The sequence below is a fragment of the Chelonoidis abingdonii genome, chromosome 6, assembly GCF_003597395.2.
Source record: "Chelonoidis abingdonii isolate Lonesome George chromosome 6, CheloAbing_2.0, whole genome shotgun sequence".
In the NCBI taxonomy this organism is placed as follows: Eukaryota; Metazoa; Chordata; order Testudines; family Testudinidae; genus Chelonoidis; species Chelonoidis abingdonii.
In genome coordinates, this window is record NC_133774.1 from 54805892 (window position 1) to 54829383 (window position 23492).

At 41.5% G+C, this 23492-nt stretch overlaps 1 protein-coding gene across 3 annotated transcripts in view; it reads left to right on the top strand.

Annotated features, from left to right (window-relative positions):
• Nucleotides 1-23492, top strand: part of VCAN (versican) — a 145124-nt gene that overhangs the window by 42899 nt on the left and 78733 nt on the right. For all 3 annotated transcript variants that reach the window (XM_032763421.2, XM_032763424.2, XM_032763422.2), the window contains exon 6: nt 13160-13453. In XM_032763421.2, coding sequence (XP_032619312.1) covers nt 13160-13453 — 294 coding nt within the window. The remainder of the gene's footprint in view (nt 1-13159; nt 13454-23492) is intronic.

Genomic DNA, 23492 nt, shown 5'->3' on the forward strand with positions numbered 1-23492 from the left:
CATCTCAAAAAAGATATATTGGAATTGGAAAAGGTTCAGAAAAGGGCAACAAAAATGATTAGGAGTATGGAATGGCTTCTGTATGAGGAGAAATTAATAAGACTGGGACTTTTGAGCTTGGAAAAGAAACGGCTAAGGGGAGATATGATTGAGGTCTATAAAATTGTGACTGGTGTAGAGAAAGTAGGTATGGAAATTTTGTTTACTACTTCTCATAACACAAGAACTAGAGGTCAGCAAATGAAATTAATAGGCAGCAGGTTTAATACAAATAAAAGGAAGTATTTTTTCATACCACGCACAGTCAACCTGTGGAACTCTTTGCCAGAGGATGTTGTGAAGGCCAAGACCATAACAGGGTTCAAAAAAGAACTCGATAAATTCATGGAGGATAGGTCTATCAATGGCTATTAGCTAGGATGAGTAGGAATGGTGTCCTTATCCTCTGTTTTCCAGAAGCTGGGAATGGGTGACAGGGCATGGATCACATGATGATTACCTGTTCTGTTCATTCCCTCTGGGGCACCTGGCACTGGTCACTGTCAGAAGACAGGATAGTGGGATAGATGGACATTTGGTCTGACCCAGTAGGGCCATTCTTGTGTTCTTATGTTCCTCAGCTGGTATAAATTAGTATAGCTCTGTCGTAGTCGGTGGAGCATTGAACCAGCTGAACTCTATGTGTCTTCATATATTTAAATAAAGGAATAATAATTACATGATAGATTGTAAGGTTTGATTGGTTTATTTTATATTTCAGTCATTGTCTGAAATTCTCATTCTGTTCTGAATATCTATATGGATAAAGACTCTGATCCTGCACCCACTGCAGTCAATGGGAGTTTTATCATGAACTTCGGTAGATGCCGGGTCAGGTTCAAAAAGGCACCCAGATGAGAACTATTGAAACTATGCCAACTTTTACCTGTTATATTAACTGTTCATAATATTATAGTCACTTCCTGGGGATAAGAGACAGTATTATTGTTATTGCTTTAAATAAGCATCAGTAATCTGCGTTAAGTGCGTACATCGTTGAACGGCAAAAGTGAAGTACACATGGCAGTAGTGCAGTTCTTCTGAAATTTAAATAAAGCAAGTGCTCATGAAAGGTGCTCAATTGAGGATAGCATATTAATGGGGGAATTTTCATGACTGCTCATTGTTGGCTTAACTCTGCTTCCATTCACATCAGTGGGAGTTTTACTATTGACTTCAGTGGGACCAGATTTAGGCCAACACTGAACGCTTGTGAAAAATCCATCCTAAAGTCTCCAGCTAGCCACTTTGAAGATAACAGCAGCATGGTCAATGGGCCGTCATCCTAGTCTGGAGAGACCACTGCTAGGGGTGAGTTAGTAGCTCAGTCTCTGTGGATCTCAATCCTTGGTCTCTGTAACGGGGTGGCTTGGCACTTCATGGGCTAGAGGCCTGTGGGCAGCCAACCCTGCTTTCTAATCAGGCACACCTGAGCAAGGATCATCTGATTCTCCTATAAAGAGCAGCAGGAAACTGCAGAGTGAGAGTTCTCAGAGGGTTCTCAGGGAGAACAGAGTGGATTATTGAGGCTGATGGGTGAAAGTAGGCTCTAGCAGAGGCACCTGGGATTTGTGGAGTGAGACTACAGGCAGGAAAAGCATGGGAGTGACCTGATAGGAATGTAATGAGGTGGATTTGAGGAAAGACTGGAGAACTTTATTTTAAATGTTTGTTAATTTAATAAATCAGAACCTGAGAAGGAGTGTGAATGGACAAAAGGGTCTGTGAATCATGGAGAAAGCCCCTTGAAGGTGGAAACTGAAGCAGGGGGCTGTTGGCCATAAGGAAGTACTCAGGAGGCATCCACTTGGTGACAGTCTCTGTGCTGAGATTGCCAAGAAGAGTACCAGCTAGTGCCAATCCTGGTAATGTTCTTTTGTGGTGAGGATATTTTTTCTTTAGGAACTTGACTGAGACCACATATAAGTCACCAAACAGCAGTCACATCTTACTCGTTATTTGAAATGGGCTAAATCTGAACAAGTGAAAGCCTCAATACCCCATTGCCACCCCCACCCTCCCAAGATATTCAGGTAACATTAACAGCCCTTCTTTCATAGATATTCCTGCTTTTTCTTGTAAAATATAAACATTAACAAATTATTGTTTCTGGGCCAGCTCTTCAGTTAGTGTAAATCAGCATAGCTCCATCAAAGCCAGCTGAGGATCTGGCCCTATGTTTTAAACATATTTCATAAGAAGTATAGGATTTGAGTGTGGCTAGATTAACCATGGAGGAGCACCATGGTTTATGGAATTTCCTAACTTCTGAGGGCTTGATTTCTCAACCTAAACAATGCACTAATGCTATTTTTTTGCTTGTGGACAAATGATAAGTGGGCAGCTGGTAGCACCCACTGTAGATAAGGGTTGCAAAATAGTTTCCATTATAGTCTTAATAGATTTCAAGCCCAGAAGATATCATTATGATTATCTAGCCTGATATCCTTCTACTTTTGTATGGGCTAAAGTTTTCAATGGAATGGAAATGTCCAGGCTCATAAAAATGTATGAGAAAAATCTACTCTAGGACCTGAGTATGGATATATGGCATCAGTATTATATACTGCCATGCAATAGTCCCATCTATGGAGGAAACCAGATGCAAGAAGATATAGAAGGTGAGCCTGCCACAGCTTGGAATGGTAATTTGTCATACCCTTACCAGCATGTCCCTAGAAATTTAGCAAGATGGTGGGCTCTTTACCTTTTCACAAAAGTGTTACCAAAATGTTGGGTCCGCCTAGCTGAGAGCCAATGACAGCCAGACAAGGATAAGGAAAAGGTTGCTTTATTCTGCAGAAGAAAGGAGAGTTATATACCTTGGTACAAAAAAACTCTACTGTATACAAAAACCAAGAATCTTTTATACACATTCACACACAAGCTTCGGTCGTGTTAGCATTTGATTGGTGGTTAGCAAACCCTGCACTTCTGCAATCTACTCAGCAAAAACTGGCTTAGGACCAGCTTCAACTGCCTCAAGACCAATAAGGGAAGACAGTTCAAAAGTTCAGGCTACTGTGTCCGTGAGGTGTCCAATTTCCCCTAATGGTTGCCAGCTATTACAAGGCTACTAGCTGTTAGGGGGTCACTGCTGACTGTCACAGTCCCAGCTTCGGGCCTGATAATCCAAATTGTCAGGCCCATTACGCAATTTGCGCTTAAGCTGGAGGGAGAGATATTGTGTTCTCCTACGGACAGTAGAGCCCTTAATAACAGCACTACAAAACATTTTGCACATTGCAACATTACCCAAATGACACGTAGAAAGAAAAGAGAGAAAATAATCCATTTGACAGTTTTACGGAGAAGGCCAGTAAACCATGACCCAAGGTTTGGGAGGAGGTCCTCAAAATTAAGGGTATGATCAAGAGATACAATGTGGAAAACAACAGCTGCATCCTTGATGGCCTGCAAATCCTCCTCAATTAAACCAGAGTGATTAATATAAAAACAGTATCTTTCCCCAGTGCGAGCCCAGGCCCCCCCTACTTCAGCATTCATGGCATCTAGCACACACCTGTTTTGCAGTGTTACTTCTGCTATGTCATCGATTTCTTATTGTAACTTTTGGAAAGCGTCCAAGGAGGCATTAGCTGCTTTTTCAAGTTCTGCAGAAATGTTTACCACTGCCTTTTCCAGCTCCGCTACCCCCAGTCCAGGAATAAGTCCACGTATAAAGGAATGAAATCCCGTTTGCCTGACTACTAGGGGGTTTTCAGCACATTTAACCCAAGCCCCTTTCAAGGGTGTGAGGAGCTTGTGAGAATAAGTCTCCAGGTTGAGGATTTGGCATAAGTCCAGTGTGGTGTTTACTTGAACATCTGGTAATACTCTGGCCACACCACACTGGCCATGCCAACCCGGCGGAAGAGCTTTGACTCCTGCTTTTGACCCGGACCCAGGAGACATTATTGGTCCAGCTGCCTATGATCTGGCCATTATATCTTCATGAGTAGTATTACTGAAGTCAATGGGACTACTCATAGAGTAAGGAGCTGCTTGAGTAAGGGTATCGGAATCTAGCCATAATAAAGATGCTCATCTTGGAAATGTTCACTCAATAGTTGAGAGCCTTGTGTCAAGGGCAATGTTAGACCAGATAGTCTCATAAGAGCATGGTAATATTTGCAATAGACTTTAGCTAAAATATGTACTGAATTCACATTATTTATTTGATTAGTTACAGACAAAGATGTATATGAACAAGCAGCATTTCAACTTTCTTCTTTCTTCCTTTCTGGCTTTATAAAATTACATTGCCTGAGACATGAATTTCTAGATGCAATACAAACAATTAACCTAAATTAAAACCAGCCATCTAGGCTAAATCTTACCATTTCCTGGTTCAGAGGAAAGCCATAGAGACTAAAGACTGTGCATAATTATGAGTAAAATAGTTTGAGTTTTGTTAAAAAAACATGAGGGAATTATTATGTAGGTTTAAAACTTCAGAACTATAATGATAAGAAAGAGATTGGAAACAGTTTTTCATTAAACCAGGTGTGGGCATGGTGGTTTATAATAGGGTTTTTATAGTTCATTTCATCTCATTATGCAAGATTTTGAATATGTTTATTAATAAACCAGTGCTTACAGTTAAAGGTCTCATAAATGGCTATTAATTTAGGAGATTCAATTCTAAAGATCTTGCTGTAACCTCATTGCCTGCTTAACGTCACTTCCATCTGAAATAAGTGTCCGACCAACAATATTACAATGCCTATTGATTTTAAATGAATGATTAGAAAACGAGTCTTCCAGTTCAGCTCCCACATAAGTATGAATTTGAAATTTGGGTAGTGCCAGTGAAGTCTAAGTGAACTTTTGCCAACGCCCACTGATGAAGTGGAGGGCAGTGGTCCACTGGCCAAAGCCATGTAGAAGCCATGTATGTGTAACATGCAAACAAGCAGTTGTGTTAGGAAAGTATTTTTGGGGTAGAGGTTGGGAAGATTCCAAAACCCCCTTTCCTGTGACACACCTTTTTTTTCCCATTTGGTTTAGGAAACCAATAGAAAACCAGATGGCCTTTCAGCATTTTCAGTTCACTCTTACATAGTTCTTGCTGTTGTCATTGAAATTTGTGTAAGAATAAAAAGAAGCATCCTTTCAGAATAAACCTTCATGCTTAGGGTACTCTTTTAAGGACTCAAGGCCTCCTCCAAAGGCCATCCAAGTCAACAGCACTCTTTCTATTGATTTCTATAGGCTTTTTAGGGTTGCCAGGTGTCCAGTTTTCTACCGGAAAGTTCGGTCTTAAGGGCAACCTGACAGGTTCAGTTAGTACTACTGACCGAATCCAAAGTCTGGTTAACGAGGGTAGGAGAGGCATGGAGGAGGCAGATCATCACCCGTACCAGCCCCTACTCAGCTGGGGCCACCTCCTATCTGCTTTGGGCAGCTGCAACTTCCAGTCCCGGCTCTGCAGGCGATTCCCTCCTGATCTGGGCAGAAGGGAATTGGGGGAGGAGGAGGAAGAGGGAAAAGCAGCAAGCAATGGGGGCAGGCGGGGGGGAGGGAGGAAGAGGAGTGAAAGGCGGGGGCTTCCTGGGAGTAAGGCACACATGAAAGAGATTTTCCTGAAAAGCCTTGTCCTCTATCAACAAATAAGAACCAGTAAAACTGTGGTGCTGGGTCACAGCTGCTACTTCTGAGTTTAATGAGGTGCAGCTCACCTTAGTGTTTGGGAGCAGGCCTGTGGAAAAAATGTCTCCTCCCAGTTCCTCCAAATGTAATAAATTCCTGTCTAGCATTCTCACATCACTTTGCACAGAATAGGATTAAGAGCTTTGGGGAAGGTTAACAAGATAATATTTTGATGCCTGACTCCTACTGATATTAATGGAAATTGGGCATCCAACACTTAGGTGACTTTGCAACCCTAGGGACTGGTTTATGATTTCAAAGCTATTTGTGAAAGTGGAACTGCTACTGAGATTGCCTGCCACATCTGTGGTTGAGGGACACACACAGACTGTGGGAGCTGGACCAAGAGTCCCAACTGGTGAGCAAGGCAAATAACTGCAGGCTCTGGAGAACCTGCACAAAGCTAGAACCACCCAAGTGTGCCTGGAAAGACACAATTTATGTGAGGAAGAGGAGTTAGCAGGCCGGAGTCTGATTAACATGATCAGGCAACCAACTACAGACTTCAATGAGCCTGCACATGGCTGGGACTGCCCATTATGTGAGCTGAACCCAGGCAGGGACAGTATTTGTGAAAGCCCATAGACTCTCCCCACCCCCAGTTCCAGGAGCTTTGGTGGTCAGGGCTTGAGGCCACAGGGACCTCCTTCACCCAAATGGGAGAGCTGTCTGCTTCCCAGTGTTGGGGTAGCCAATCTACACCCAGTAAGCCGGGCCTATACCCAATAAGGGACCCTAGATCTTCACAGCAAGCTCCAGTTCCACCAAGCAGCTAAAGCTTGTGGGGAGACTTTGGAGCATTTTTGTTGTTTTTACCTAATTAGTTGATATTTAGTGTTTGTTGCTGTGGGGTTGGCTGCTTACTAATTTATTCAATATCCCAACTTCCCTTACCAGTTCCCTTTCCCTGTTTTTAATTTACCCCTGTCCTGTCAAGGGATAAAATGGTTTTTTATCCATATCTGTTGGCCTTTGATTTCCTGTATACACCTCTACCCTGATATAACGCAACCCGATACAACACGAATTTGGATATAATGCAGTAAAGCAGCACTCCTGGGGGGCAGGGCTGCATGCCCTGGCAGATCAGAGCATGTTTAATATAACGGGATTTCACCTATAACTTGGTAAGATTTTTTGGCTCCTGAGGACAGCATTATATCAGGGTAGAGGTGTATATAGTAATGTCCTAGAGGTCATTGAGCTATTAGTTCATGCATCCAGCCACTAGGCAGAGGCAGTGAACACGAACAATCCCTTGGTCCTAAGGTGGATCCCTGAGCCTTGGAGGAGGGCACAATAAGGAGCTCTACCACACTTGGTAGAGCAGAGGTGCCCCCAGAAGGGGCTGTGGCAGATAAGACAAACACAGGCATATCTTTCTTGAGACTATAGTGTTCACTTCATGAATGTTCTCTGTACAGGTTATAGGTATCACTGTTGGTTAGAGATCGTATTCTACACCATGGGAGAGGGCCATTGCAGCACCTCCAGGAACTAAAACATTGGTGGGTAATTACTGCAGACTCTGGGACCAGTAAACAGATCCAGAGATGCTTGCCACCCCTCTGAGGGGGTTTGGATATACTGATTCTGGCTGGCTTCCAGAGCCCCAGAAGACAAAGGAAGAGCCTGGGTAAAGGACCAACTTGAACTGACAGAGAGCCCTTCATTTTGATAAAAAAAAGATGACATGCCTTTTGTCCAGAGAGAAGAGAAGGGTACCCTGCGGAAGGCTTGGAAGGACTGGAACCTGCCAGGGACTCCCTGGGAGTGACAGGTGGGGGGGGAAAGGTTAGACTGATTGGAAAGCATATGCATTAGACCCTGCTATTGTTTTATGTGCTTTCTCTATAAAGCTTTTCTCTTAAAATCACATACTCTGCTGTGGGCAGAGAACCTCTTTCCTCCTCCTTTGGAAAAGCTGTTTGGTTACTGGTAACTGTTGGCATAGCCTTGGGAGAGGAAGCAAAGCACAGGGGCTGGAGAGTAGTCAGACCAGCTGGGATAAACACAGTGAGGTGCAAGGAAGCTGTGAGACTAAACTCCTGGTCAGAAGGCAAAGGGTCACAAGTCTCTGCCTAGAGAGAGGTGACAGGTTGAGCTCGGAGACTGGAAGAGGGAATTCCTTGAGCAGACCATGAAGGGGCATCAGAGTTGCAGTTACCCCAAAACTGTGATAGGGCTGCATGGGGGAAAGGATATAATTTTAAAAAATGAAATCTGAGGTTGCCCTTAGCATTTCTAGTTTTCCCACAGTGATTGGTGTTGGAAAGAGAACAGACACTGACATTGTGGGTCCCAAATGCTGACTCTGATGGTTGAGATGCACTGCCCCATCTAACACCTTCTGTGAGGGGCTTTGGACTACTAAGTCCGTGCTATGTGAGGACTCTCTGGATGTGGTTCTGGCCTGCCCTTATTGTCATACTTGCTTTTAAAGCATATGGTTCACTTTCCTGACTCAGTGAGACTTTTTCTAGTGAGGGTGAATAAGTGAATTAAGTTTCAAAGGAATGAAACTTGTTACAAATCCACCTGATAAGCGTGTAGATCCAAAGCTTATTGGCATAGCAGTGGTAGTGAATCAGCCTTTGTCTGCAACAAAAAGGTTGGCTTCCCCATCTAGCTTGTTGTATCTGACAGCCAAAAAAAAAAAAGAAAAAAAAAGAAAAAGAAAAAAATAAAGAGAAGCTTTGGTTAGGTGTTTTCTAAAATTAAGCAATACGAATACTCACAACAGGAAAATCCTGGAGATTCTTTCAATGCTTTGACTACTGACAGTAGGGAATCAGCCTGAGACTTGATCTGAGAAAAGGGCCAAGAATAATACATGTTACATTATTGTCTGTAATCAAAATATTGTCATGGCTTCCAGTTCACTCTTGCTATTGCAGAGCACGGTCAGAGCTAGTTTTTCTTCCATTTCTGGGCCAGGCCCTGGGTTTGCCTTAATAATTTTGCTGAGTTATCTCTCAGCATGAGCTCCAGCTATCAAAACATTACAGACCCCATTTAACTTCTTGGCATTTTTTTTAAAGAAGAAAAGTTTCTTCATTGCTTTTGTGATGGGGGCTATGTCATCTGCTTGCTTGCCAAACGAGTTTTCTGTAAGTGTGAAAAAAGTGCACTCCTAATGTTTTGGTTGGGAAACCTTGGAGCTTCCAGACAGCATAATTAAGCAGCTCATATGTGTAATGGCAGTAATCCCCCTGCTAAGAAAGGAGTTATTTTGAGAGAATACACTGCTTGTTAAATATATTTTATTAGTTTCATTAGCAACTTTTAAAGCTTCTTAGAGGAAGTCTATAAGGGCCAAATTCTTCTTTCTGTTTGGGAGGTCAGAGGGGATAAGATAAGTGCAAACAGCAGCCAAATTTGACCAGTACCAGGGGTAGCCAGGACTGGCACCTAAGTGAACTCCCTTTCCTAAATCCCACTGATGGCCTTTCTGCCAATTTTGAAATAGGACATGGGGTGCAGAGCCTGAGCACATCTTCTTTATGTAGGCAGCATCATTTCCTACCACACTTTTGGGATTTCCATATGAAATCCCTAGAGGAGTTAAATGAGTTTATTTTCATAATTAACTCTTCCTTCTTTAGCACATTCACCTCTCCTGTGCTAAGGGAATAGCATGTGGAGAAGACACAAGTGGGCAGTAGCATGAATAAGTTGTCCTACGATGAAAGGAAGCACCAGGGGTACAATGAAGTGATATTGGCTTTTTTTTCTGAGACTCCAAAATACAAAGGATTTCCCCATTGTAATTAGGACATACGTTCAGGTTGGTGGGTGGGGAGCAGAGAGCGCAAATAGGTCCCTTCCCCTACAGCATATGCACAGAAACTCCAATAATTTATCAGCCAGCTCTCCCTGAGCAAAGAGGATACTACCTAATTTTGTCTTCCGCAATCACTACACCAGCGTCTTTGTATCGGCGTAGCAGCATGTGTTCCTCAGCACTTGTTCATAGGGCTATAATGAGGGACTACATGGCTCACACATCCTATTGGAGTAGTAAGGGCCACTGCAGCACCATGTCTTCATCAACCACCATTTGGCCAGAGAACCTCTTTCCTCATCTTCTGGAAGCAGTTGGTTCTTACAGCCATTAATGAGCTCTAAAACTTCTTTTAAATTAAAGTCAGAACTAAGGAACTAGATGGCAGACACTGGTCTTACTCAGCCCCATACATGTATTGCAACTCTCTTTCTCATTTAAGTCTCAGAAATCAGAGACTTCTGTTTGATGCTAGTGTAAATCAGATCAGTACCTCTGGGCTATCTGATAATTGGCTTGGAAATATTTCTCCTATGTGCCCAATGGATGGAGGAAACTTTTTTCTTTTTTCTTTTTTGTTTTAGAAAACTGCAGAGCAACTTTTAAAAGTTTTCAGATTTATATAACCAGACTCATCTACAGGTTTGGGAGTTTTGCTTGATTTTGTTTTTATATTTGGTCGTGATGATTATTACACTGTTGTAAATGCAGGTCATAGTAACATTGAGACATAGATGTGTCGTTTCTTTTCAAATTGGACAGGGTGATTGCAGTCTAATTTCTGGTAGTGTCAGTGTGTGGTTAATTGGAATTTTGTTCGGACACATATACTGGGGTGATTTTAAACTAGAAGTTTTGGATTCTAAGTATCTAATTTCTTGGCTTGAACAAATGAAAACTGCCATTATTTTAACATAGTTATTTTTTATTTTATTTTCACACTAGCATTCTTGAAAGAAATTAATCTTACACAATACACAGTGGAATGTCAAAAGTATTTAGCTGATTGCTTTTCCACCTTTTTGCATTCTTTGTGCCTTCAGCTCCAAAAAGCCCATAGCACGTCAAATAGGTGGTAATGGGCAAAAAGCTGGACTCTCTTCGGGCAGTTTGCCCCATTTTAGTTAGTTTACATTTTTCTTTAAATGCATTTTTTGTTTTCAGCATTTATGAAGTTTTTGCTCATAAACTGAGCTTCAGACACAGATGGCATCTTTGTTACACCAGCAGAATTTAGAAAACAAACCAAATCACTTGACCTCTGGTCAGGGGCAGCTCTAGTATTTTGCCGCCCCAAGCACGGCAGGCAGGCTGCCTTTGGCGGCTTGCCTGTGGGAGGTCCCCGGTCCTGCTGATTTGGCGGCGTGCCTGTGGGAGGTCTGCCAACGCTGCGGGACCAGTAGATTCTCTGCAGGCATGACGCCGAAGGCAACCTGCCTGCCACCCTGGCAGGGACTGGCAGAGTGCCCCCTGTGGCTTGCCACCCCAGGCACGCACTTGGCGTGTTGGTGCCTGGAGCCATCCCTGCCTCTGGTCTATCATTAGACAGATTCAGTAGAAAGAAGGGCACTCTACCCACCACTCAAATGTGCAGTATTATTAACATTGCAAATTCAGGCAGATTGAAAAGGTTTCTTCCGTATAAACAGCTCTTTGTGTGACACTGATGAGTAGATTTTCAGCAGGGCGAAGGCACAATATGAAACCATGAAAAAGTGTTCCCACCATTTGCAGATGTAAATCCAGTAACAAGAGGCAGAAGTACGCAGAATGGTATGCACAATTCTATGTGTGGGTGCAAATATGTGAGCCCCAATTTTCCATGATTTAAATCTGAAATGTCACGGTGTTATAATTGTATGGGTCCTGACCCAAAAAGGAGTTGGGATGGGGGAAGTGTCACAAGGTTATTGTATGGAGGTGGGGTTAGGGTACTGCTACCCTAACTTCAGCTCTGAAGGCAGCACAGAAGTAAGGGTGGAAATACCACAATCCCTGCTAAAATAAGCTTGTGACCCTCCTGCAACTCCCTTTTGGGTCAGGGTCCCCAATTTGAGAAACTCTGGTCTCCCCTGTCACATCTGTGTAGTATAGGGTAAAAGCACACAAAAGACCAGATTTCATGGTCCATGATTCATTTTTTGTGGCTGTGAATTTGGTAGGGCCCTGCCTATAATAGTAGGCGTACTTCCCCTGTGGTCTAAGGAGCTCAGAGAAGCATTTTGCCTCCTGATGCTACTCAGTGTGATGCAATTCTATGCTGTCCCTTACTCTGAACCATCATTAGCAGGTCTTAATGGCTACAGTGATTTATCCCTAGGTTAGAAATTCACTACAATTTGTATAAGGAAATTCATACCATGAAATTGATATTACAGCTGTAATAACAAATCACACTGCTGCTAAGAATGAGGAAGAAATTAGCCCACTGCCTTCTTTCACACTTACATTCCTTTCAGGCCTAAACCAAGTGTAATATTGATGTGACTGGACCTGCTCATGGGACGCAGTCTCTCCATCTGTCTTTTGCTAAGTTATCTAGAGACATATACATAGGTGAGACAGATCACCTGTCCAATGTGGCTAAGCAGCTCTCCCCAGCAATAGGAACTTTTGTATTCTGGTCCAGAGAAGATGGGAGAAAACTCAACTTCTCATAACAAGCAACTTGAATTTACCCTTTTTTTAACTGAACATTTTTTTTACTTTATATCTAAGTAGCTACAATCTTCAGTCTAGACAGAGGAAGGTGTCAAACATTGCACCATTCCCAGGATATGGGTTTTAAGTTTGTTATTATTTTGGTGGGTGAAGGAGAAGCTCTGTTTGATTCTAAAACAGAACTCCAAAAAAGTTCAATCACAAAAGGACTATTTACAATGGAACTGATTCTAAGACACAGGAATCATTTTGTTCAAACCCCATGAGTAATTTATACGTAGAAAGGTGTTACCTGGAGATGTACACAAGGGAGCACAAGGGAGCTTTTGGACTAATTTGTCTATTTCAGCTAAAGTCACAGACTCAGGGCATACCATAATATGTCCAGTGCTGATTCTCTTTTTCTTTTCATTGGGCATGCTATCAGTAGTCGACTTGTAGAAGTATCACTCTGAAAATTGATTTACAGCAGCCATTGAAGAGCATTTCCATTCTTTGAGCCCTGAGAGAGATCCTAGTGATGACCAAGTAAGAGGCTGCAGATCTAAGAGGGTAGATTTGCTTTCACTGAGAAAAATAAGCATTATCAAACCATGTTGCAGGTTCACTGAGTGCACTGAAGTCACAATGGCTATTTCAGCCTAGGGCTCAAGTAGAAGTCACACACGGTTTGGTTCCCCTGTGCCCTGCCTGCATGTTGAGGGGAGGAGTCTGTCTCCAACCACTGCATAATTCCCTCACAGAAGGGTCACAGATTCAATCTTTGTGCTGCGTGATGAGTGGGTGAATTTCATGTGCATGTACATAGTGTGAATTTTGGGCAGATCTGGTTCTCTGGCCACAGAGCACACATGCAAAATTCGAAGGGAAAGGCTGTGTTCTAAATATTTTACAGAGGGAATGGGACTAAATTGAGTTGGTAATGGAAAGTGAATCTCAACCTTAATAATGGAGAGGCAGTCAGAACTGGAGTATCAAGAGGGAACTGTTCAGTAAAACTCACCTTTGTTTTTATTCCTCTAGGTGATGTGTTCCATGTGACACTGCCCAACAAGCTAACCTATGAAGAAGCTAAGAAGCAGTGTGAGAAAAGGGATGCAGTTCTTGCTACAGTTGGGGACCTGCATGCTGCCTGGAGGAATGGCTTTGACCAATGTGACTATGGCTGGCTGGCTGATGGCAGCGTGCGTTATCCTGTGTCTGTGGCTAGAATCCAGTGTGGAGGAGGTTTGCTTGGGGTGAGAACCCTGTATCGCTATGAGAACCAAACAGGCTTCCCCTACCCACATAGCAAGTTTGATGCCTACTGCTTTAAACGTAAGCTTTTTTTATTATGATTTTAAGAATGCATTTCGGTCACAAAAAGGTTTAACCTGCCATTTTGTTTGATTCCATTCCTTACAGAGCATGTATATTGTAACAAAAGCATTTCTTTACTGTGGCTTTACAGAACAAACAAAGAAGCCAAACAGAAACAACTCTGTTAAAATAACATTAAGGACAAGGCAAGGCACTATGGAGAGAGGAAATGTTGAGATAAGGTTCATCTGTGCCCTGTTGTTCCTCAACAGTGTGGCACACATTTTTCAACAGCCTCCCACAGTTTACTTGATTTCCTAGCGCTGTGGAACTGTAGGTGATGCAGTGCGTGGCCAAAGTGTGGCTGAGTTAAGGTATCAAGGCCTGATCTTACAACACATCCTGACAGCAGTATTTCTCTTGACTGATATCAATAAAATCCTTATTTCCATAACTAGTCCCATTAAAGTTAAGGAATAAGAGGTATTTGCATGAGTAAACATTGAAGTACTGGGCCTTTAATTCAGGACTTCTGGTTTCAGTGACAGTAAGCCACACCCACTCAGTGTGTCACTCCGTCCCCCTCTAGTGGAGGCTGGGCCACATATAGAGATTGATGAGCCTGTTACAGAGCTAGGTCCTTAGCTCAATCAGTAGTGTTTCACGATCCCAATATGCCAGTTCAGCCCCCATGGCTGATGACACACCTAAGGGTGTGGCAAAACATGACATGCTGACTACTCTCAATTCTAAGTGAAGTGAGTGGGAGCTGAAGATGCTCAGCACATTGCTGTACAGGGTGCTCTTGTTTTTTGTATTTTTAAATAGTTTTTTTCCCCTACTGTTTGTGGGTCAGATCTTATAAAACTTTGCTCACAGAAATAGTCTCATTGACTTCAGAGGGACTACATGCTTAAATAAAGGATTGGTCCCTTACTCATCTACATGACAGAGTTTGTTTTTTTTCAATTTACTTCAATTTTGTTAGTAAAATAAAAAAAAACATTTTTAAAGGCTCAAAAGTGAAATGAAATATTTTATTTCAGGTCAAACAAAATATTTCATTTGATGCTAAACAAAAGTTTAACTTTTCAGCTTTCCAAAAATTTCAAAGAAAATTAATTTGGAGTTCACTCAAAATAATTTTTTCAATTTTTTGGAATGCCCAGTAAATCGAAAAATCAGTTATTCACATAGCTCTACTTCTGAGAAGGGATGTTTACCTTCAGATCCATTAGATGTCTATGGGAGAGCATCCAGCTCCTCTGAGTAGGCACCTGGCATGATCAGGCCCTTAGTAAGTACAGAATATGGGCTCACACACACACACGTATATTTGTTTCCATGACCAAAGAGGGAGGTAACTGGTGAATGCTATGTCATCAGATGGTAGCATTTGGTTTTATTTAGTACTGATGCAGTATTGAATGCAATTCAAAATGCTAGAGAAAACTTTTTGAAGCAATTCACTATCTCTCCAAACCATATTAGTTTCGTTTATTGTTTTTCATGTGAAAGAGTTTAAGTTATACATTGTCTTTTTTTGGTTTGCAAATTAATAAAATCTTTACATCTATGAACATTGTCCAAAACACAAAAGCAAAGACAAAAAACTCAATGACCGCATGCAAATTCTTGTGAAGGATATTAATATTTACACAGCTCCTCAAAGACGGTGCACCTGCTTGCCTTTCTTCTCTTGAAGAGCCAGGATCCAAAAAGGGGGCAGGGAAAAGGAGGAGAAGCTAAGAACCTATCCAACCTCTGAATCCACCTGCAAAACAAGGCCAGCATACTGGCAGCAGTCCCCTCTGATGGAGAGTGAAATTGCTCACTCTTTGTATGCAAGAGTCAACACTAGAGAGATTGTGGCACCTTATAGACTAACAGATGTGTTGGAGCATAAGTTTTTGTGGGTGAATACCCATTCATCAGACACATTCACCCACGAAAGCTTATGCTCCAGTACATCTGTTAGTCTATTAGGTGCCACAGGACTCTGTTGCTTTTTACAGATCCAGATTAACTATGTCTAACTAACTAACTAACTAACTGATACTAGAGAGATTGTGACGTAGTTAATAATCTCTCTCTTGCTCTCCCTAAGGTGAGACAACTCCACACTGCTCTCAGGACTGAGGCTTAAATGTCACAGTGTAGCTCAGTGTGTCACGTGAAAATGCAATATACGAGTGATTCTCAAACTTTTATACTGGTAGCCCCTTTCACATAGCAGGCCTCTGAGTGCAACACCCCCCCCAATAAATTAAAAACACTTTTAAACATATTTAACACCATTATGAATACTAGGTGCAAAGCGGGGCTTGGGGTGCGGCCCGACAGCTCAGGACCCCCATGTAGTAACCTCACGAACCCCTGAGGGGTCTTGACCCCCAGTTTGAGAACCCCTGCAATATGCAGTCACTGTGAGGCTCTGTGTGATACAATAATCCCTGATCTGAAGCTCAGACACAACTGTTCCATGTGAAATTGGTTAAGAGCACTCGCTTGCAGCAGTCACCACACTGCAGTCTTGGTTTCTTAAAACCTTGCACAAAACCTCAGTACGATGCTTAGTGCTCTGTCAGTATTTTCATAATGTATCTTATGTTTTTCCCCTAATACTTGAACGCTGACATTTACGGGTCTTGTGTTAATGAAAAGTAACTTTAAAGAATTGTTACATTCATTTATTAGATCAGAGGCTGCTAATTGGAAACACACAGTGTTCCTCTGTGGCAAAATCAAGCAGAGTTATCTAGGTAGCGCCAGTGCCTAAAGTCTGCAAAACAGATCAAAATATCGTTGAAAGCAGTGCTGTCACATGTTTACTGTGTCCCAGTAAACTTTCCTCTGCCTCATAGATTCAAAAGCCAGAAAGGACCATTATGCTCATCTACTCTGACCTCCTGTGTAACACAGGCCATAGAATTCCCCTAAATAGTTCCTAGAGAAGATCTTTTAGAAAAACATCCAATCCTGATTTAAAAATGGTTAGTGATGGAAAATCCATCATGACCCTGAGTAACTTGTTTCATTGGTTAATTACCCTTACTGTCAAAAACGTATGCCTTTTTTCCAGTCAGAATTTGTCTAGCTTCAACTTCCAGCCATTGGATTGTGTTATACCTTTCTCTGTTAGAGTGAAGAGTCTGTTATTAAATATTTGTTCCCCATGTAGATACTTATAGACTTATAGATAATCCAGTCACCATAAAAGCTTCTCTTTGTTAAACTAAGTAGATTGAAGTCCTTGAGTCTGTCACTATAAGCCATGTTTTCTGGTCCTTTACTCATTCTCATGGCTCTTCTCTGAACCCTCTTCAATTTATCAACATCCTTATTAAATATTGGGCACCAGAACTGGACATAATATTCTAGCAACAGTCACACCAGTGCCAAATCCAGAGGTAAAATAACTTCTCTACTCCTTCTCAAGATTCTCGTCTATGCATCCCAGGATCTCATTAGCTCTTTTGGCCACAGCATCACATTGGGTGCTCATGTTCAGCTCCCAAATCTTTCTTGTACAACTGCCTGAAAGCCAGTGATATAACTTTTTGACTGTTTTATGCACATTATGCATTTAGTATGAAGTGAAATGGCAATGATTAAGGACCTCAGTTTACCACTTTCACTCATGCTAAGTAATATCCTCTGTGACTTTGAGTAGTCCAACTGGAATCTGTGGGACACATGTAAACATATGCTTCTCCACAGGGCCACCCAGAGGATTCAGGGGGCCTGGGATCTTCAGCGGCAGGGGCCACCCACTGCCGAATTGCCGCCCAAGAGTCGGAGCGGAAGAAGCTCCAGGGGCCTGGGCCCTGGGCCCCTCGAGAGTTTTCTGGGGCCCCCAGAGCGAATGAAGGACCTTTCTCCAGGGCCCCCGAAAAACTCTTGTGGGGGCCCCTGCAAGGCCCAGGGCAAATTGCCCCACTTGCACCCCCCCTTCTGGGTGGCTCTGCTTCTCCGCTCAAGAAAGGATAGCTGACTCTGGCCCTTGTGAAGCCAGCTAGTGGATTAGATTTTTCAAATGCTCCAAAGCAACAGATCTGTGCCAAAGGAGGCATCTATCTTAATCATTATCAAAACAAACCTTGTGTTTAAAAAAAGGAGACACCTCTTTCTTCAGCCCAACATGAAGTCTTTATTGTGATTCAAACTCTCCTTGGTAGAAATTCTATATATATTGAATTTAATTTTGCAATTAAAGTTAGAAGAAACCTCCAAACCACATTCTGAAGATTGCTAGTCTGAAAACTGGATTAAATAGGTGTTTTTATTTTTCAAAATATATAAACCAGAAACCTGGACAATAGATTTAAATTACAAAGCACAATTTATTAGCTTCAGATAAAATCATGAGCCAAGAAAAAATCTATCTATAGTACAGTTAAGTTTAAGATTTACTTAGTTTGCTTTCCAGTTGCAAAACCATACTATACAAATAGTTTTGACTCTGGAAAATAAAATTGGCTCAGACTAATAATTTGAGATTTGAAGTCTAAAGTCTTGTTTTATAAAAATAAGAGACCATCACTTTGATCATGATTTTTTTTTTTTGCTCTATAGAAACCATATGGCTTATTATCTTTCATTTTCTTCTTGGTTGCTTACAGATCTCTCTGAAGTCTTCTTGAAGTTTAACCTCTGTTAATTGTTTTATTGTGTTTATTTCCTACAGCTCATGTTTAGTCCCTTATTCTGCAAGGTACTTAAGATCATGCCTAAAGTGTTGACTTTGACCATAGAGTTAAGCATGTGCTCCAGTACTTTGTTGCATCAGGGCTATCATCAAAAAAGTCTTTTATTTGTTAAAAGCTAAGATTGCTTTTGGTGGGAGAGGGAATGTTAAAAAAGAATTAATTACAAAGCAAAATTTGCAGAACACTGATGCTCAGCTGTGGTGGGACAAAATATTATTTCAGCCAAAAGTGACTTCATTTCTAATGGATACTGGTTTTATGGCCACTCATTACAGAGAGGAAAAGGGGTTTTTTTCTTCTCTTAGGGCTTGATTGAAAATCCACTGAAGCCTGTGGGGGTCTTTCCATTGTCTTCATTAGGCTTTATATCATGCCCTTAATACTGCAGCAGCTAGAGAGTAAATCATGGACTACTTTTTTTATCAACCACTGATTGGAGTATGGAGGTTTATTTCTTTTTTGACCCGCTTCAAAAAGTGGACTTCATGAGCTTCTGCATGAGCATGTTTGCCAGGCACGTTTCATAAGGTCCTGATGTAGTATAAGGCCCTAATTCATCTAGATACTTAAGTACTGTAGGCCTCAGCTTAATCATGTGAGTAGTTTTATTGATTTCAAAGGGACTATTCAAGTGCTTAAAGTTAGAGACATGCTTAAGTGTCTTGTTGAACTGGGGCCTACGTATCCTGAAAATGTAGAAATACTTATTTGTAAAATGTAAGTAAAATTAGCATTGTCTGCCTCTAGAGAGTAAATTAGAGATACATTTCTTATTAAACTTCTTGGTTTATGGTCTCAAAGTTAAAGCATTTTGTTCTCAAGCCATATCGTGTGTTTTCCTAGATAAAATGTTAGGTCTTAATAGAACTCCACTATTTTAATGACCGTATTTAAACAATGAAGAAGAGGGAAGAAAGCTGTTCCAGAGTGAAAGCATAAAGTAAACAGTTGGAGAATGAAAAAGTACAGCATCTTTACCAATTCACATAGAGTCCATCCAAAATCAACTTAATTCAGGTTGTTCTTAATATAAAAGGAATCAGTTGAAAGCAATACAAGGTAGCCTTTGATGTAAGCAGCAGTTGTGGAGATAATTTGCTTTTTTGCTGCTAAAAGAGTCATGCATTTTATTAGGAAAATCTGTCTCATGTCTTACATCAGAAGAAATACAAAGAAGACAGCCTCTTGAACACATGGTGCTAGGAGTACAGTAATGCAAAACATCTGGATAGAGAAGCAACCAGTTAAAACTGGAGTTGGAACCTATTAAAAAATCAACTCTTTTTTTGTACAAGGCAGAAAGAAATTCTGTTAGATGTCTTCACTGAGAGGAAGCATCTGTGTCTCAGCTAATTCTTCTCAGTTAAGTTTACAAATCTGAATCACGTCCATGAAAAATGTGTACCTCATATTAGTGATAAGGCACTTACCTAGTATAGCTGAAACAATCCTAGAGATGGTGTAAATCAGCACTGCTCCTTGGATTTCAGTTTGCACCAGCAGAAAATTTGGCCACCTAGCTATAAACTGAATAGAATTTATATTGTATTCTTCTTCTTCTTTAGGAAACAAAATGTATGTTTGTTTGTTTGTTAGAGTTGGTCAATTAGTAATTACTGAACCAAATATCTGATGCATTTAGCCTTATTTTTTTTTGGTTTGTTTATTTCTGCTCCCTCACTGAATGTCTGAAAGTTTTATCAGGAGATTAGCAGTTAATAAGTAATGAATAGTAAGTAACTGCATATCAGGCATGATTTTGTTAAACTTTTATGATTTGCAAACATTTTAATGAAAACCTGGCAGTCACTTAAAAAGTCACAGATAACTAGTATTACAAAGCCCTCAAATAATGGTGAATCACATTCTGTCTCTTTATTCATAAATATATCTTGATACTGGCTTTATTTTCTATTTTTCACCACCTCTATTCAATGTTAATATTCTTTAAAACAAACAGTAAACTTTGTTCCCACTGGAACAGACGTTAATTAGAGAGTGGTTCACACCAGAACCTTGTATCCAAACACCCCCAAACTTCTGGCTCCTGATCCAAACTTAATGAATGGATCTAACTCAATACTGGGTATGGACCAAGCCCTTGGATCCTAATGCTCTGAACTTTGATGAAGTTTGGATCTCGATTTGGATACATCTGACCGGCCACCTCTTTGTCCATTTCAGCGTATAATCTAATAGCTTGTCTGTAAGGGCAACATTTTCAAAATTAGGTGTGTGAAACTTCAAACCTACATTTGTGTAGGCCTAGTTTATGCACACAAATATCTTATATGCATGAACAAATGCCCACGCCCTGGTCTACACTACAAAATTGTGTTGGTATAACTACAAGTTGCTCAGGGGAGTGGAGGACTTCTCCCATCGTCATAGCAATTGCCTCTCGGGGAGGCAGAGTATCCACATCAGGCCTGCACAACTCATGAAGTGGTGAGGGCCATATTACTCCAAAGAAAACAGCTGAGGGCCGAACCCCCCAGCCCCACCGAAACACCCCCCGAGCCCCGCCCAGCCCCCACCAAAACACATCTCCACTCTCCACACCCCGGACGCGAACCCCCCCCCCCCACACGCCACCTGCCCTGCGAAAACAAACCCTCCTTCCCCAGCACAGCTCCACCAAAACAGCTGTGAGCTGAAAGGGAAGGTTGGGGGTGTGTGTGTGATATTTTATTAAGGATTTTTCAATTGAAGCAAACAATTTTTTAAATTATTTTAATTTTTTTTATGAATCATGGAAAAAGGAAAAACACCTGTTCCGTTGAAAGAAAACATTTGTACTTTTCATAATTACCTTGCAAATTTAATGAGAGATATTACATCTCTTTTTGGCAACAAGCTTGTTGTATTCGGGGGTCATATCTGAAGTGGATATTTTCATAATGTCTTCCAAATGGTCATCAGTCAGAGAAGAACGTTTGTTTTTATTCATGTTCATGATGGAAAATGTTTGTTCATATATGTAAGTGCTTCCAAAAATGCTGAACGTTTTCAGTGCAACTTCGATAAGATTCTTGTATTTTTCATCGTCCAGACTTTTGTAGAAGTCCTGCAGTCTGCTTTCTCTGTGCTTATTTTGGTAAACTGCTGAACATTGAAGTTCAATAACCTCCAATTGGAAATCTAGTGGCATTTCCTCTGGATCCACAGAAAAAGAATCTTCAATCAGTTTCAACTGGACATCTTCTTCTTTAGACAAAGTGAGTCTTCTGTCAAATTCTTCAATCAAAAGATTGATGTGCTTTGCATATTTTTCTCCTAACTCGGCATGTTTGTGCTGCGGAATATGTGCACAAGTGGGAAAGTGACACGTTTCACCTTTTGACAGCTGACTTCTGAAAAATTTCAATTTCATTTTGAAAGCTTTCATTGCTGCACACATTTGAAATATAAGTTGATTTTTTTCCTTAAAGTTGAATGTTGAGATCATTCAGGTGTGCTGTAATATCACAAAAGAAAAAGAGATTTTGATTCCAGGACTCATTTTCAAGCTCTGGAAATTTTATTGTCCCATTGTCTAGGAATTTTGCTATCTCCTCTTTCAAAGCAACGAAACGCTGGAGCACTCTTCCTCGACTCTACCACCTCACTTCCATATGGTAGATTAAGTTGCTGCACTCGGCGTCTTCCCCTTCAAGAAAGGCTTGAAATGTCCTATGTTTTAGTCCTCTAGAACGGATGTAGTTTACAATGGAAACTAACACTGACATTACATGTTCAAATTTTAAGACTTTGCTACACAAAACCTGCTGATGTATATTGCAGTGATGTTTGGTTATTTGTCTCCCGATAAATTCTTCAAGAAGACTAACTGCTCCAACATTTTTTCCGCATATAGCTGGAGCACCATCAATACAAATGGCCACCAAGTTTGTGAAATCTAATCCCGACTTATCATTCACGCACCTTATCACTTCCCTGGAGGTTTCTTTTCTGGTCGTGCGACCTGTCATGGAGCACATGCCAACAAATTCTTCAGTAATTTCAAAGTTTTTATCAATACCTCTAATAAAAATAAGAAGTTGGGTGGTGTCTTTTAAATCGGTGCTTTCATCCATAGCTAGGGAGTAAAAGCAGAATTCACTAACTCTCTGCTTTAACTGATCACTTAGATTGGTAGAAATGTCAGCTATTCTTCTCTGTACAGACTGACATTCTCAAATACTCCCGTCTTTTCTGGACATAACTCAGATACAGCAATCAACGTACACTTTTTTAAAAACTCGCCTTGTGTGAACCTTTTCCCAGCAGCAGCAATTTCCTTAGAAATTTGAAAGCTTATTTTAGTAACCACATCGTTCTCAGTGCTCACTTTCTTGAAAATTTGCTGTTCTCCACTAAGGTTTTTCGCTAAACTGGCTGCTTTAATTATTTTTTCATTTGAACTCAATTTGGTGAGATTGGAATGTTTAGTTTCAAAGTGCCGCCGAAGGTTGTATTCTTTCGGAACGGCTAATATTTCGCGACACACGAGGCACAGTGTTTTGTCTTTGGAAACAGTACATAAGTATTTATTCATCCATTCAGTGTTGAAAACTCTGTACTCTGATTCTCCTTTTCTCTTCTTCTTTTCACTCATGGCATCCTTTATGAAGCTCAAGATTTTGTTGAATAAATTTACACACAAGGGAAACACTCACAGTCACACACAAAGAGAAGAGAGATCTCACGGCGCATGGCACACTAGCAAGGTACTGACGGTGTGTGGAAGCCTGTAGAGGGGGAAAGAAACAACGTGCATAGGGTGACCAGATCATAGCAGTAAAATAGGACCTGCCCTTTCACCGCTCTGCCCCACCATCACACCCCTCTTCAACCTCCCAGGGGTCACTATATTACTGCACACAGCAGTACCAAAAATTAAAATACTGAAAATGGATGCCACCCTCCAGCCACCAACTCATCACTTGCCTCCTCACCCCCCCTCAAGTATAAAGCCTCGCCGCTACTGCCCGCTCAGCTCATCATCCCCCCATGAAATAAGGGGAGGGGAAAAGGGGGACAGTTTGAAGGGATTTTCTGGGGCTAAGAACTAAGGGGAGGGGAAAGGAAGGCAGTATGAAGGGATTGGATGTGACTGTCCCACACACAAACACAGGGGCCACAGGGAGGCCGGTGCGGGGGGGTGCAGTGTGATAGGCGCCAAGGAGAGGGAAGGTCCCTGGACCAGGTAATGGGGCAGCAGTCAGGGCAGGGCAGGTGCAATACACACAGAGAGAAACACAGAGATACACACACGTCCCCCCCAGGGATTTCCTGGCTGCCCACAGACAGTTCAGCCCCCTCCCCCCCCGCCCCGATCACTACGGAGGCCACCTTGGGACCAACCA